The sequence below is a fragment of the Chiloscyllium plagiosum genome, chromosome 32, assembly GCF_004010195.1.
Source record: "Chiloscyllium plagiosum isolate BGI_BamShark_2017 chromosome 32, ASM401019v2, whole genome shotgun sequence".
In the NCBI taxonomy this organism is placed as follows: Eukaryota; Metazoa; Chordata; class Chondrichthyes; order Orectolobiformes; family Hemiscylliidae; genus Chiloscyllium; species Chiloscyllium plagiosum.
In genome coordinates this window covers 20103907-20117716 of record NC_057741.1, presented here as the reverse complement: position 1 = coordinate 20117716, position 13810 = coordinate 20103907, and the positions used below count along the sequence as shown (strand labels likewise).

The window sequence follows — 13810 nt, the reverse complement described above, 5'->3', positions numbered from 1 at the left end:
TAACCTACATTCCCTGGATTTTTCATTATTTTTGGAAAATTATTGTTCTCTTAGGCGTGAAGAGCAGGGTCTCCATATCATTTTGTAATATTGTTTATTTTTACTAATCTCATACCTAAACTTCTTAGCAGTGTGTTCATTTTTCATTGCTTGACCCCACCTGATGTCGAGCCTCCTCCAACTTGCCTTCCTCCTCTCTAATTCTTGGTTTAAAAAATCTCATCATTCAAGGATTCCTTTGGCAGTCACCTCTTCTCACTCAATGTAGATACTGTATCTATTTTCAGAAAAGACTCTAGCAAATCTGTATGAATTAAAGTTGGTTTTGGCAATGGTTGAGAGCATTTCTAGATTAGATTAGATTAGATTAGATTACTTACAGCCCTTCGGCCCAACAAGTCCACACCGACCCTCTGAAGAGCAACCCACTCAGACCCATTCCCCTACATTTACCCCTTCACCTAACACTACGGGCAATTTAGCACTGCCAATTCACCTAACCTGCACATTTTTGGACTGTGGGAGGAAACCCACGCAGACACTGGGAGAATGTGCAAAGCTCCACACAGACAGTTGCCTGAGGCAGGAATTGAACCCAGGTCTCTGGCACTGTGAGGCAGCAGTGCTAACCACTGTGCCACCGTGCCGTGCCCTAGTGAGGGATTTTCCAATAGTAGGAGTATTTACCTGATGTTAGTTCAGGAATTTGCAACTAACTGAGCCACAGAGAGACATTTTTTTGCTTTATTGCTGGGAAAGAATTATCCTCATGCACAGACTGAAGGTCCATTCTAATTTGAAACATCAAGTAAGGTATACTGAAGTGTCATCGTATATACCCCATAGCATCCTTGTGCTTGTCAAATTAACAACATTTCCAATTGTGCCTACCATTTTCTATCAAAATATTTAATCTATTTGAAATGACGAAAACAATTGAGCTCTTTCTCTCACCAAACCAATTTCAACCTGTTGTATACAAGGTGCTAGGTATGATAAATCACACCCCTCATGGCTACCTGAATCCAGGGTCACACATGGTTGATTTATGTTGCTGTGATCTCATAGTGGAGGAGGGACATTTCAGCAGTGAGAGTGCCAGTTGCTACTAAATTATCCAATTATGCAACTTTATGATCCAGAAACTGGCTGGAAGCTGTTCTTTCCAGACAGAACATTTGGTTAATGTAATGATATTCTGGTGTTTTAATTGGCTTCACAAATGTGTGGTTTTGTAAACATACTCAGGAAATTGAATTCAGATTAAATTATCCTTGGACCAGCCAGTCTTCCAAGTTACAGTAAAGACCTTAATGCCTTTTTTTTTCTAAACAATAACCTTGATGGATAAATGTTTTAAGTGTATTTTCAGAATTGTAGAATGTATCAGTTAGGAGTGATGCTGTAGCAACAAACTTTATAACTATATTTCAGAGCATTTTAATGGTCATTGGATAGGGATATGGACGAGAATGAAATAGTGGGTTAGATGGGCTTCAGATTGGATCCACAGGTCGGCGCAACATGAGTACCGAAGGGTCTGTGCTGTGCTGTAATGTTCTGTGTTCTAGAGTGCAGCTTGATTTAAATCATTCAATTCTCTTCACTACAAAAACATGCTTCAGAAGTGCTGTAGAAAGGAATATCAAAAGAAGATGATTTGTGATTCAAGATATAAATATACTCAAGCTATACATGTATAAGAAAGCTGCTAAAAGACCTTACAATGTAATACATTTTGGACATTGTTGTTTCCTGCCTTATAAGTATTTTATACCTCCAATGTGCTGATTGCTAACTACTTCTACTGGAATGCCAGAGTATGATTTGTAGTACAGCATTGAGCCCTTTATGACTAAAATGTATTAGTTGTTAAGCTTGATTTCAAATACTTGGATGTTTTCAAGCTCTCGGGACTATATCAATAAGTTATTTTAAAATGAGATGTACAGAACAATTTTAAAAACATGCCATTTCTACGGAATAAGTTGCCTGACATAAATGTGAGGGAAAAATATCTAAGTGTATTCAAACTGAACACTTGGCTGGGAGAACTATCATCCTAAAGAAAAAGTGTAAGATCCAGATGGCTTTTTACCCATTCTTGAAGATTGTTCTGTTACTCTAGGTTGTCAGTAAGAGTAACTGTCCTTTATCCTTTCATAGCCTGTATGAAGCTGACTTAGTTACTGTTTGAGAAGTGCAATATAGTTTGCTCTGATACTGTGACCTCTATGTATGTAAAGAATTTAGAGCAGAAGTGATTTCACACGTACCATGAGAAGCCTGATTGCATACATATCTCCGAAGCAATGTCTGTTTAGGGACAGATACAAGTGAGACAAAGTAGAATGAAAAGTTTTCCATGCTTGATGATTTTTGTTGTAGTCGTGTATCGACATGACTTACAACTGTAGTGATAGTGTTTGCAGGTTATTGTTTTCTTTTGATGAAAAGAGGTTGTTTTGATAAGTTTTGATAAATTGATTATGGAATCAATTTATGTAAAGGGGCAGTACAGAGAGATCTGGGTGTTCTTGTACACCAGTCAATGAAGGCAAGCATGCAGGTACACCAGGTAGTGAAGAAGGCTAATAGCATGCTGGCCTTCATAACAAGAGGAATTGAGTATAGAAGCAAAGAGGTGCTTCTACAGCTGTGCAGGGCTCTGGTGAGACCACACCTGGAGTACTGTGTGCAGTTCTGGTCTCCAAAGGACACAGCTTAAAAATACGGGGTAGACCATTTAGGACAGAGCTCAGGAGAAACTTCTTCACTGCCCCCTGTGGCTGTGTGGAATGCTCTGCCACAGGGGGCAGTGGAGGCCCACTCTCTGGATTCATTTAAGAAGGAGTTGGATAGAGCTCTCAAAGATAGAGGAATCAAGGGTTATGGAGATAAGGCAGGAACAGGATACTGATTAGGAATGATCAGCCATGATTATATTGAATGGCGGTGCAGGCTCGAAGGGCTGAATGGCCTACTCCTGCACCTATTGTCTATTGCCTTCATGCACCATAGCTTGCCATAAGTCCTATGACCTCTGTCATCCTATGTATAAGGGCTCCAGCAGAATTGTCACACATATGTCCAAATTATTTCTTGGAGGTATATACTGATTTATTGTGCCAGATGATGACCCAAATATCTTTTGAATGTGTGCACTGGGGAACCATTTGTCTAAATGTAGGTACATTTAATAAGTGCCCAAGGCATGGATCAACTGCACATTTCATGAACCAGTGCTGATGATGTGGTTTCGCTTGTGCCAATAGCTGCAACTTTGAAAGTTAATACTAAAGGACTCTTGTTCCTGAATGGCACTTTTGGGGGGAGTGGTTCTTTGGAGAGCACAATGACTAGTCAATTTTTCAGCTATGCTGTCTGAATCATATAGAGTACTGTTGCCATTTTATGTTTTTCTGCTGACCTGAGATCCAAAAACCTCTAGTTTCTTGGCAACTGCGTAATACAATGGATAAGATTAACTGACTTTCTTACTTGATAAGAAGTGAAGTATGTAATTTAGCTCGCTGAACTAGCTTACATACTTAACTTCAACCTGAGCTACAAATCTTCTCAAAAATTGCTGAGAAGAAGTTGTTTGATCTAAGTGCTGGTCAGTAGCCTGTTTACTTTAACTATTCATATTGTCACCAAGGACAAATCATCCATTTGGCCTTATTGCACTGCTGAGTTAAAGGGTGGGAACAGCAACTGCTGACCCATTTTCACAAGTGATTTCATTCCACTTATTACTTGCTGAAAATGTGTTGCTGGAAAAGCACAGCAGGTCAGGCAGCATCCAAGGAACAGGAGAATCGACGTTTTGGGCATGAGCCCTTCTTCACTCCTGAAAAAGGGCTCATGCCCGAAACGTCGATTCTCCTGTTCCTTGGATGCTGCCTGACCTGCTGTGCTTTTCCAGCAACACATTTTCAGCTCTGATCTCCAGCATCTGCAGTCCTCACTTTCTCCACTTATTACTTGCACTTGTCTTTCTTGACCACTTGGGATTTGTAGTTGGAGCAGGGTGAATCTGTTACTTTGCTCTTGCAGTTCAAACTGTTTGATTTGCAGCTGCATATGACAGTTATATATTGTTTAATGGGAAGGTTATGGATATATTCAACAGAATTGATTATTATTACTGTTATGACATTACCGTGCATCGGAAATTGCAGAGTTGCTCACTGTGCACTTCTGAGTTCTTTTTTTAAATGGCAAGCATTGTAAAGGCTGAAATGGTCCTGTGAATTATTCACAAATAGGAATTGCACAGTAGCAACAGAGATACCACTGTAAGTATAGAAAATCAAAATATGTATTGATCCACAGTATTGGGTTAGTGCCCATTAATTTAAAAATATGGCCAAATAGCTACTACATAGTTTCAGTCAGCAATAGAATTCAGATTAGAAAACTATCAAACCAATGTAATTATGAATCAGATAATGATGATCTGTCATGTATACTGGCATAATGCTTCTATAGCTAAAGGTGCTTTAATAACTCCCACTACATCTAGGTGCAGTCCCGGAATCCACAGTTAGGCTGGAGGGAACCCTCCCAATATAGGTGAATCTGTTGGCCTTGGAGCTTTGGGTAGGCAGTCCCAAGGGTGTTCGTGGTTGAGGGACTAGACATCCTGAGTGTGTCCTGCCCAAATGCAGGCTCATTCTCCTTGAGTTGAACTCCTACAGAGTTGCAGGTGGCAGGCAGGGTGAAGGCCCAAGCACCTTTGGCACATGCTGAGAGGAAACCACTTGGAGGTGGGGGGGTCGATGTGTTGTTCTTCTTGTTAGAAGCAGCGTGGGCTTAATAGTTTTATTGAACTTAACCAATGTGTCAGTTTCTGGAGTACCATCATCTGTCTGCCTACTGCTGCTTATCTGTTTGTGTACATGAATGAAGTTATTAATTGCCAACAACGTGGGCCAAGTCCTACCAAGGGCTGAGCAGGTGTCTGGACTCCAGCAGTTCAATGGCAGCAACCTGAGATGTTCCTTCCTATTCACCCACAGAGTTGTGGCTGTGATGCACTCACCAGAATGTGCTCCTGACTGTACTCTAGCTAAGTACCCCCCAAGGTGTAAGTATCTGAGCTGGTAGAGGGTGCAGCAAATGGATTTAACCTGAGACATTTGTGACTTCTTCCCCAGTTGGAAAAGGAGATGATGTCTTGAGGGGCTGATTTCTTTATGGCAGCAACTGTGCAGTGCCAGTGATGCCAACAGGAGTTGAGGGAAGATCAGTTTAGAAATAGAGATACAAGTTTATGCATGTTGAGGATACATTAACAGTCATGGTAATAGGAAAGCAGTGTTGCGCTTCACAATCAATCTTACTTGGGTGGCAGGACATGGAGGTCTCTGCATCATGGCCTGAGTGGCCATAGTCCTCTTCCACAAGAACACGGAATTTCTGTTTGTGTGAAGAGGTGAATTTCAGACCCTCCACCACTCACTCCTATTGCAGATAGTTTCCTAAGGGAGAATTGAATGAGATAAAAGAAGCTGGCACAAATTTTAATACAACTGCAAGTGGAGGAAACATAATGTTTCCCAAGTGAGTGTGTGGCAACAGAGGTTAGTAATTTGGAGGATTTTGTGGTTGAAAATGAATAAGGGAAGATGCAGCACTCAGCAGTGAGTTTGTAGAACTTGAGCCTTGGTGGAAGGTGACAGAGTGTGAGCTAGCTAAGAGAAGGTGGTGCACTGGCCTTGCAGAGCACAGTGTGACCTTTTTCCTACGTTGCTGGGCATTCCTTCAGATTGTGGATATCACACTGACTGGAGTGGCAACTCTTACCATGCTGATAAGGTCTGTTATCACGATGTCCTCTGGTAGGCCTGAGGAAAGCGAAAAGCCATCTGCACTAACCTATCCAACAGGAACTCTGCTGTCAGCGCATCAGGGTGAGAGGTTGCCTCTCTCAGCTATCCAAGATGATATTTACAACTGCAAATCCTGGCTGGCAGTGACTGACCTGGTGCAAAGCTGGGACTTAACATATACAAGCAGTGGTGGAAATCTCAGAAGATCCCAGTGGTGGTGAATATTTGTACTGTTGATGAATGTAGGAAAGTGCAAGAGAGGCACCATATTGGGTTGCTGCGTACATAATGTGGTAAACAGTGTAAAATTGAGAGACACCTCACTAGAGGCCACGGAGATATGCCTTCAGTAAACCTTCCTGAAATTGACACTTTGCTGATTTTCTTGATAAAATTTAACCTATTACAACACTTCATGGAAAGCATCTTTAACCTCTCCATTCTCCAAGTGTCACTATGTGCAACTTTCCTTTCTGTCAAATCCTCACATGGTATTGTACAGCTACCTTCTCACCAATCATTAATTGACATTCTAATCTTGTTTACATCTGACTGGCATTAATTAAGTCATAAAGGACATGTAACCATCGGTGCTATTAGTAAGTTCAAAAGGTGGCTTCTAAAGATAATGGGAAAAGTGGAATGCCTGGACATTGGGTTCAAAGTATTTATAAAAGTAGGAGATGTGTTGTGTTTATCTTTCAAAATTCCATAGTTTCTGCTGACTGGAAAGTCGCAAACATAAACTCAGTATTTAAGGGATAACATGGAGAATGGAGAACTACAGACTTGGTAGTTTGATGCTAGGAGTAGGGAAATGTTGGAATCTGTTATAAAGAATGTTATAACTGGCCCCCTAGAAAAAAATGGTAATATTGAGCAGAGCCAACATGGATTTTATGAAAGGGAAATCTTGTTGGACAAGCCTGCTGGAGTTTTATAAAGATGTTACTGTTAGCATAGATAAAGGATCACTGTTGGAAGTTGTGTATTTGGATTTTCAGAAGGCTCCTGATGAGGTCACATACAGGATGCTTGTAAACAAAGTTAGAGAGTATGGGGTTGGTATAATATAGCCAAGAATTGAAATAAACAGATCATTCTCTGGATTGCACGCAGTTACCAGTGGAGTACCACAAGGATAAGTGCTAGGGCAATAGTTGGTTGCAATCTGAAAAATGATTTGGATGTGGGAACTAGTTATAATACTTCCCTATATTGATGACACAAACCTAATTGGGAATGTAACTTGTGAGGAGGGTGCATAGGAGGCTTCATGCAGACTTTGGCAGGCCAGGTGAAAAGGCAAGAACATGGCAGATGGAATATAGTTTTGAATAATAAATAAAAACGCAATCTTAAATCCATGGGAGTTGGGAGGTGTTGGTATTAAAAGGGTGTCCTTGTTCACAAGTCACAAAACTTGGCATACAGGTGCAAGGAAGGCAAGTGGTATGTTAGCTTATATTGAAAGGGTATTTCAGTACAGAAGTGACTGCATCTGGAGTGTTCAGTTTTAGTCCCCTTTCTTCCAAGGAATGAAATACTTGCCACAGTAGGAGTACAATGGAAGGTCACCAAACTAATTCCTGGGATGACATCATTGCTTTGTGAGAAGAGTGTTGAGGAAACAAAGCTCTGAACGGAAACTTTCTAGAGTTTTAAAGCATGAGGAGTGATCTTACTGGTACTTGCAAAGTTTTTACAGGATTGATTTAGATAGAATTTTTTTCCTGAACTGGCAAGTATGGAACTAGGAAGTATAGTCTCAGAATAAGGCCTTTACAGACCGAAAGGAGAAATTTCTTAATTCAGAGGGTGAGGCTTCTTTGGACATCTCCCCAAGGGCTGTGGAAAGTCAATCATTGAGTGTGTTAAGACAGAAATTGATAGGTCTGTGGAGGCTAATAATATTTAAAGGATATGGAGAATACATGGGAAAGTGACATTGAGATAGACATTCATTCATTTGTGGTCTAATTGAATGGTGGAACAGACTCGATGGTTTAACGGCGTATTGCTGTTCCTTTGTCTGAGATGAGAGATTGTCCCAGTCTCATAGCTGAGATGTGGATCTGTTTAACAAGATTTTCAAGGGGCTTTTAGACTTGGTGTTTACAGAATTTGCTCTAACAGTATAAAACAAATTCAGAATAATATTAGAGAGACATTAATATTAGTATGAATGGGATCAACTCTACAACGGTCAATGAGTGTTAGTTTGTAAAATGTGGAACATCAGTCATTGGCTTTTACTATGTATTTTTTTATTGTGGAAAAATTCTGAAAAGTAGTAAAATGGCCCTAGCAATGTGTTTCTTTCACTTGACGAAGAGGAATTAAATGTTTTTTAGATACTTGACATTTTTGAATCATTTCACAGATTGAACTATGTAACCAAAAACTGTTGCACATTATGCCAGCTGCATGATAGCTGCTGTGAAGATTTGTTACCTTGCTGAAACTTCAGATGTGTAAAAACAACAAATTTCAAAAGATTTTCGACTTCTTCAGGGCTTTATCAATAATTTCACAGAAAATCCGTTAGATGTGTATATGCCATATATGAAATGTATTCTGGCTGAGCTTCACTCTTTCTATATTGGTGATCTTGAGTCATGAACACTAGCAGCTCCAATTGATTTCTTGTATGAAATGAGGTCACCTGCAATGGTGTCATTTTGGTTTAATTCAACTCAGAATTTTTACTACGGAACAGGAAAAAATTATAACATGTTAATATTTACTTTATTACAATAGTTGATTAATGCTGTCCATCTCAATTTTATTAATGGGCTCCAGTAACATCATTTGTGTCATAAATTTGAAGCTGATAGTTCAACTGACAGTTTCAATTTATGTACCAAACAATTAAACTTGTTGACTTTTTTCCCCCAGTATTGCATCTTGTTTTGATGCTAGTAAAATAAACCAGAGTCTGCCAGGTAATAACATTCACAGGCAGAGCAAGAAATAGCTGGAAACAGTCTTGGATTCATAATTTATGGATAGTCACTACAAGTCACTCATAATATTTTTATTTAAGTATCAAGAAATTTGTCAGTAATAAAGACTCATTTTATTTCACTCATTTCGTGACCGAGCAGTGCTGTACTTTTGAAGTGTAGTAATTGTTGCAGTGTAGGAAACTCTCAAATGAACAAATGAATTTGTGATATACACTGGATAATTTGTTTTTCTGATGTTGATTGAAGGGTAAATATTGATCAAGAAACTGGGGATAACTCTCCAGCTCTTAAATAGTACTGAGAGATCTTTTGTGAGCATCTGAGAAAGAAAAGCTCGCACCTGGGTTTAACATGGTATATCAATGAGTGTACTGCTGATAGTGCAGCACTCCTTCAGTACTTCATTGGAATGACAGACTTTCGTGCTTGAGTCCCAGAGTGGGACTTGAATTTGCCAGCTTCTAATTTAGAGACAGCAGATCCACCAGCTGAGCCAGAGTTAACAGTTTACTGACAAGAAATGGGGCATTACAATAACGTGATTATATAGAACTGTTATTTAACTTTTTATGTTAATTATTATCTCACAGTGACTCAACAAGATACATTCCATGTAGCTGAGCACTCTGTACGGTTCCAGTTTAATACTTTCTAAACAGGCTGATCTATTTGGTACACGTAGGCATTGCAATTGACTATAGCACACTGAATCAGGGGAAGGATAAATCATCTATTTAACCCCAGCTTGTTACCATTGCAGTGGATCTCAATGTTTAGTTAATTTATCTCTTTTCAAATGGATTAATGATCACACCTTCTTCCCCATACTCTCGATCCAGATTATAACATTCATAATTTCTGGGAGAACTAGTACTTAGGTGTCATTTCTTTGAGTTTAAGTAGTTTAAAACTCTGCTTTTTTGAACAATGCTAAACCTGCCTGGCAGCCGCCACCAATCTGGGTGAAAGTGAGGACTGTGGATTCTGGGGATCAGCGTTGAAAAGTGTGGTGATGGAAAAGCGCAGCAAGTCAGGCAGCATCTGAGGAGCAGGAGAGTCGATGTTTCAGGCATATAAGCCTTCATCAGTCACCACCAGTCTGCCTGACAACCTTTCTGCCTCACTCCATGCTCCTTAATTAATGCTGTCCTTTGGGAGACAATCCGTATAACTCTGTGCTGCATATGTTACAGACTCTGGTTTGAAAGAGATGGATCCAGTGATCCCTGTTGGACATCTCTAGTATTTGCTGGAGATAAAAGAATTCACATTCAGCTATGTGTCTTGTTCTTTATAGTTATGTAGTCTGGCAATGTTCATTGCAAGGTTCATGCATGCAGAACAATCACTTGGGGTGTGGTACAAAAGAATGATTGATTGACACTTTAGGAGGAATCAGTTTATCTGAAAGGAAGAAAATTGGTGAATAAAGATGATTTGAATTTTAAGCAATTAATTTTCCATTTTAAGCAAGCTGCCTTCGTTTCACTTTTATTTTAGAGTTCAGATGATGAAGAATGTTCTGGAAAAGGACGTAGCCGTCATATTATTGTGAATAAAATTGAGCTGCCAAACTCCATTGATGTACTTGAGAACTTTAAGCTTGCAAGAGAAAGTTGGGAGTTGCTTCATTCTCAAGAAGCTTTGGAAAAAGGTGGGTCTGCTCTCATTTTGTACTGGTAAATGGATTCTCAGTCTGCAGGAGCTAACTATCTGTGAAAAGGTGTTTTTAAAAATCAAGATATCTGTCAAAATAGACAAGGTTTTTAGTTCTTTTGAAAACGTACTTCAGAGATTGACTAATTAATAACTGTTACCGCAAATTACCAGCTTGGTTTCTTTATTCCCAGTTAAAAAATCACACAACACCAGGCTACCTGATGAAGGAGCAACGCTCCAAAAGCTAGTGCTTCCAATGTTGGACTATAACCTGGTGTTGTGTGATTTTTAACTTTGTCTACACCAGTCCAACACTGGCTCCTCCAAATTGTATTTATTCCCAGCCAAATATAAATGAGAAGGCATCAAACAATTCAGTTTTGTTTCAAGTTTTTCACATGGGAATCATCTTCCAGATTACTCATAATTGCTTTATAACTATAAGTAGCACTCTATTTCTGCCACAGATCTACCACTGTTAAAGTGTGTGACAAATTCAAGGTATAATTATTGCTTTTGATTTCTTGGAAACTTACTAGACTTATTTCCAGATGGCACAAGTCCTGCTTATTGTATCAGTGCCATTGTAAACTGAAATAATGCTGACATGGAGGCTGAAAAAGAGAAAGACATGGTCAGTATTATGCCATGCAGTTGATGGACTCCTGCTGTTATCTGTGCAGCAAATTATATGACTTTGATGCTGTTCATTTGTTGGATATAGTCCAGTAATAACTACTGAATTATTACTCCATAATAATTCAGTCCATGCAGTCCATAATTTGAGACCCTGTTCTAAAAGAAGCCAGATAATGAAGAGGTCCTTTCACAAGTGCCAGAACTATTGTCAGATTAAAGCAAAACTGATTAAATGGGTCTCTAGCAGATAAAGAATTTTCAAGATCCCAGTATCCTGCTTTGTCTAATTTATATTTAGATGTTAGATCCTGACTCATACAGTTTTCTCATTGTTTTGAAGTTGTGTTGAGTTTGAGATGTGTTCAACTAAGTTTAAAATGAAAGAAATCAGTAGATTTCATCTGAATAAGTCAATACGATATGTGGTGCATACTTTAACAGAGAAAGTAGAATAAAAGTATAATTGTAAAAGTTAAAAAAGATGACAGGGGAATTCTTATTAGTTGTGCTGAAACCTCTAAAGATAAGCTGTTAAATGGTACAGCAGCATCATGAGTCAGAAATAACAGGTCAGAGCACCCTGATTCATTTCCTAGCGAAGTCCAATGATAGACAAATGTTCCAGTGATTGACCATCATTTGGCATAGTAACCAAGGGCTAAAATTTTCAGGTGTCATCCAACCTGGTTAAAAGGCCAGGAGGAGCTAGTGCACTATCCCAACAGTTGTATGATAGGAATATAATGCCAGGAGCACCACTAGTTGCTTTAAGATTAGCAGCTATGCGGTAACAAGCATACCCCAATGCTGAGAACCCAGATTGTTAGGTAAAGTTGGGGTTGGCAGAGTGTGGTGAGTGTGATTGAGCGATTTGAGTGAGGGGGATTGAGATGCTTAGTGCAAAAGATTAGTGTGGGTATAGGGACAGGTAAGGGTTGAAGTCAGGGAATACTGTGGGGGAAATTTCTTGAGCTGGGAGTCAATAGTGGGTTGCCACTGGTGGGTTCCTGGAGCTCCCAGAGCAGGTACACCCCTCCCATCCAATACCAGTCTGTGTAAATTGCTAAGCCTTTTGCATGGCATTACAAAATGTCAGCAGTTTCGGACTGAGTCTCTTAAATCATTACTTAAGGCTCTGAATAGGCCCAATTCCAAGCATGATGCCCAATGGCAGGTAGATAAAGAGTGCTAACTGGCTGTTTCATGATTTTGGCTGTCATAATGAAAGCTGCTAAATTCTTTTGAATATTTGAAATGTTTTCAAAGAGGCAATTCTTAGAAAGGGAATGGTTACTATCTTTCTCAGAAATAATTCAGAGTTGGATCAAAACCATAACCAACTTGTTTATGTGCCTAATTCTAAACCCATAAAACCATAGTTGTCTTTCACTTACCTCTGAAAAACAGTGGGAGTTTAGTCAAATTGCATACTAGATCCTAACATCTATTTTGTGATCACACAGCTCTCTTTGTTAGGATTATTCAGATTGCAGTGCACATATTTCTCACATTGGGGTGTGTGAAGTGGTTATTTTTCTTCCATATATATATATATGTCCATTAACAATCAACAGGGTTGGGTTGACTAACTTATTGCATACACTTCCTGGTGCCAAAATAATAGAAAATGGTTTCTCTTAGCATACAATTTCAGAAATTGTTTTTGAAGGTGTTATCTCAGAAGAAAGTGTTTGCTATTTTCAGAAATTTAGCACAGAGAAAACCCATACATTGGCAACAGTTTTGTTTCATTTTTGTCACCAGACAATGCCATGAAATATGAGATTAATTGGTTGAGATTTGTGTTTCCTTTTATGCTAATTACATTTGTTGATATTTTAGAGTTGTTGGCTGCATTGGCACTCTAAAAGCATAGTATCTGCTTCTTGCTTTGCATTTCACTACAAGGGCACATGCAAGTACTGACAAATCATTTTTCTTTTCCTTAACTATTAGTCACTGTTTTATAATGCATTGCAGAACTTTTATTTTTTTTTTCTTAAGAATTTACGCGAATCTGCATGTCTTGGAAGACTGAAACCTGGTTGTGGTTGAGGATATTCATAACGGACATGATTGTATACCAGGTAAAAGATTTGAGATTCCACTATGTCTAATGCAGATACCTTGTATTGTCAAGTATATTTGTTTATGATTTGGAGATGCCGGTGTTGGACTGGGGTGTACAAAGTTAAAAATCACACCACACCAGGTTATAGTCCAACAGGTTTAATTCGAAGCACATTAGCTTTCGGAGCGACGTTCCTTCATCAGGTGATTGTGGAGGGCTCGATCGTAACACAGAATTTATAGCAAAAATTTACAGTGTGATGTAACTGAAATTATACATTGAAAAATTGATTGTCTATTAAGCCTTTCATCTGTTAGAATACAGTGATAGTTTCACTTCTTTCATGTGTAAATCACAAAAATTTTTTTTAAAGTTGCATTCTCAGGTTAGCTGTTAACAATGGTGATAGCTAGACAATATGTTGAAGGTGTTGGCCATTGTGTTCTCTGTCTATGCCATGATGTTTAGATAGATTCTAATCTAAAAAGTGAGATAACAGAGTTTTACATAAATTCATGCAGTTTTTGAGCTCAGAGTTCTACATGAATGTATGCAGTTTTTGAGCAAAGTACAATGTAACTCTGCAAGTACAAATTCACCCCACAAAATATATGTGTGCATGTGTGTCTTTGTCT

The 13810-nt window shown here is 38.9% G+C and overlaps 1 protein-coding gene across 1 annotated transcript in view; it reads left to right on the top strand.

Moving 5' to 3' along the window:
- Nucleotides 1-13810, top strand: part of ints10 (integrator complex subunit 10) — a 51306-nt gene that overhangs the window by 25343 nt on the left and 12153 nt on the right. The window contains exons 10-11 of the mRNA XM_043673948.1: nucleotides 10307-10460; nucleotides 13109-13191. Coding sequence (XP_043529883.1) covers nucleotides 10307-10460; nucleotides 13109-13191 — 237 coding nt within the window. The remainder of the gene's footprint in view (nucleotides 1-10306; nucleotides 10461-13108; nucleotides 13192-13810) is intronic.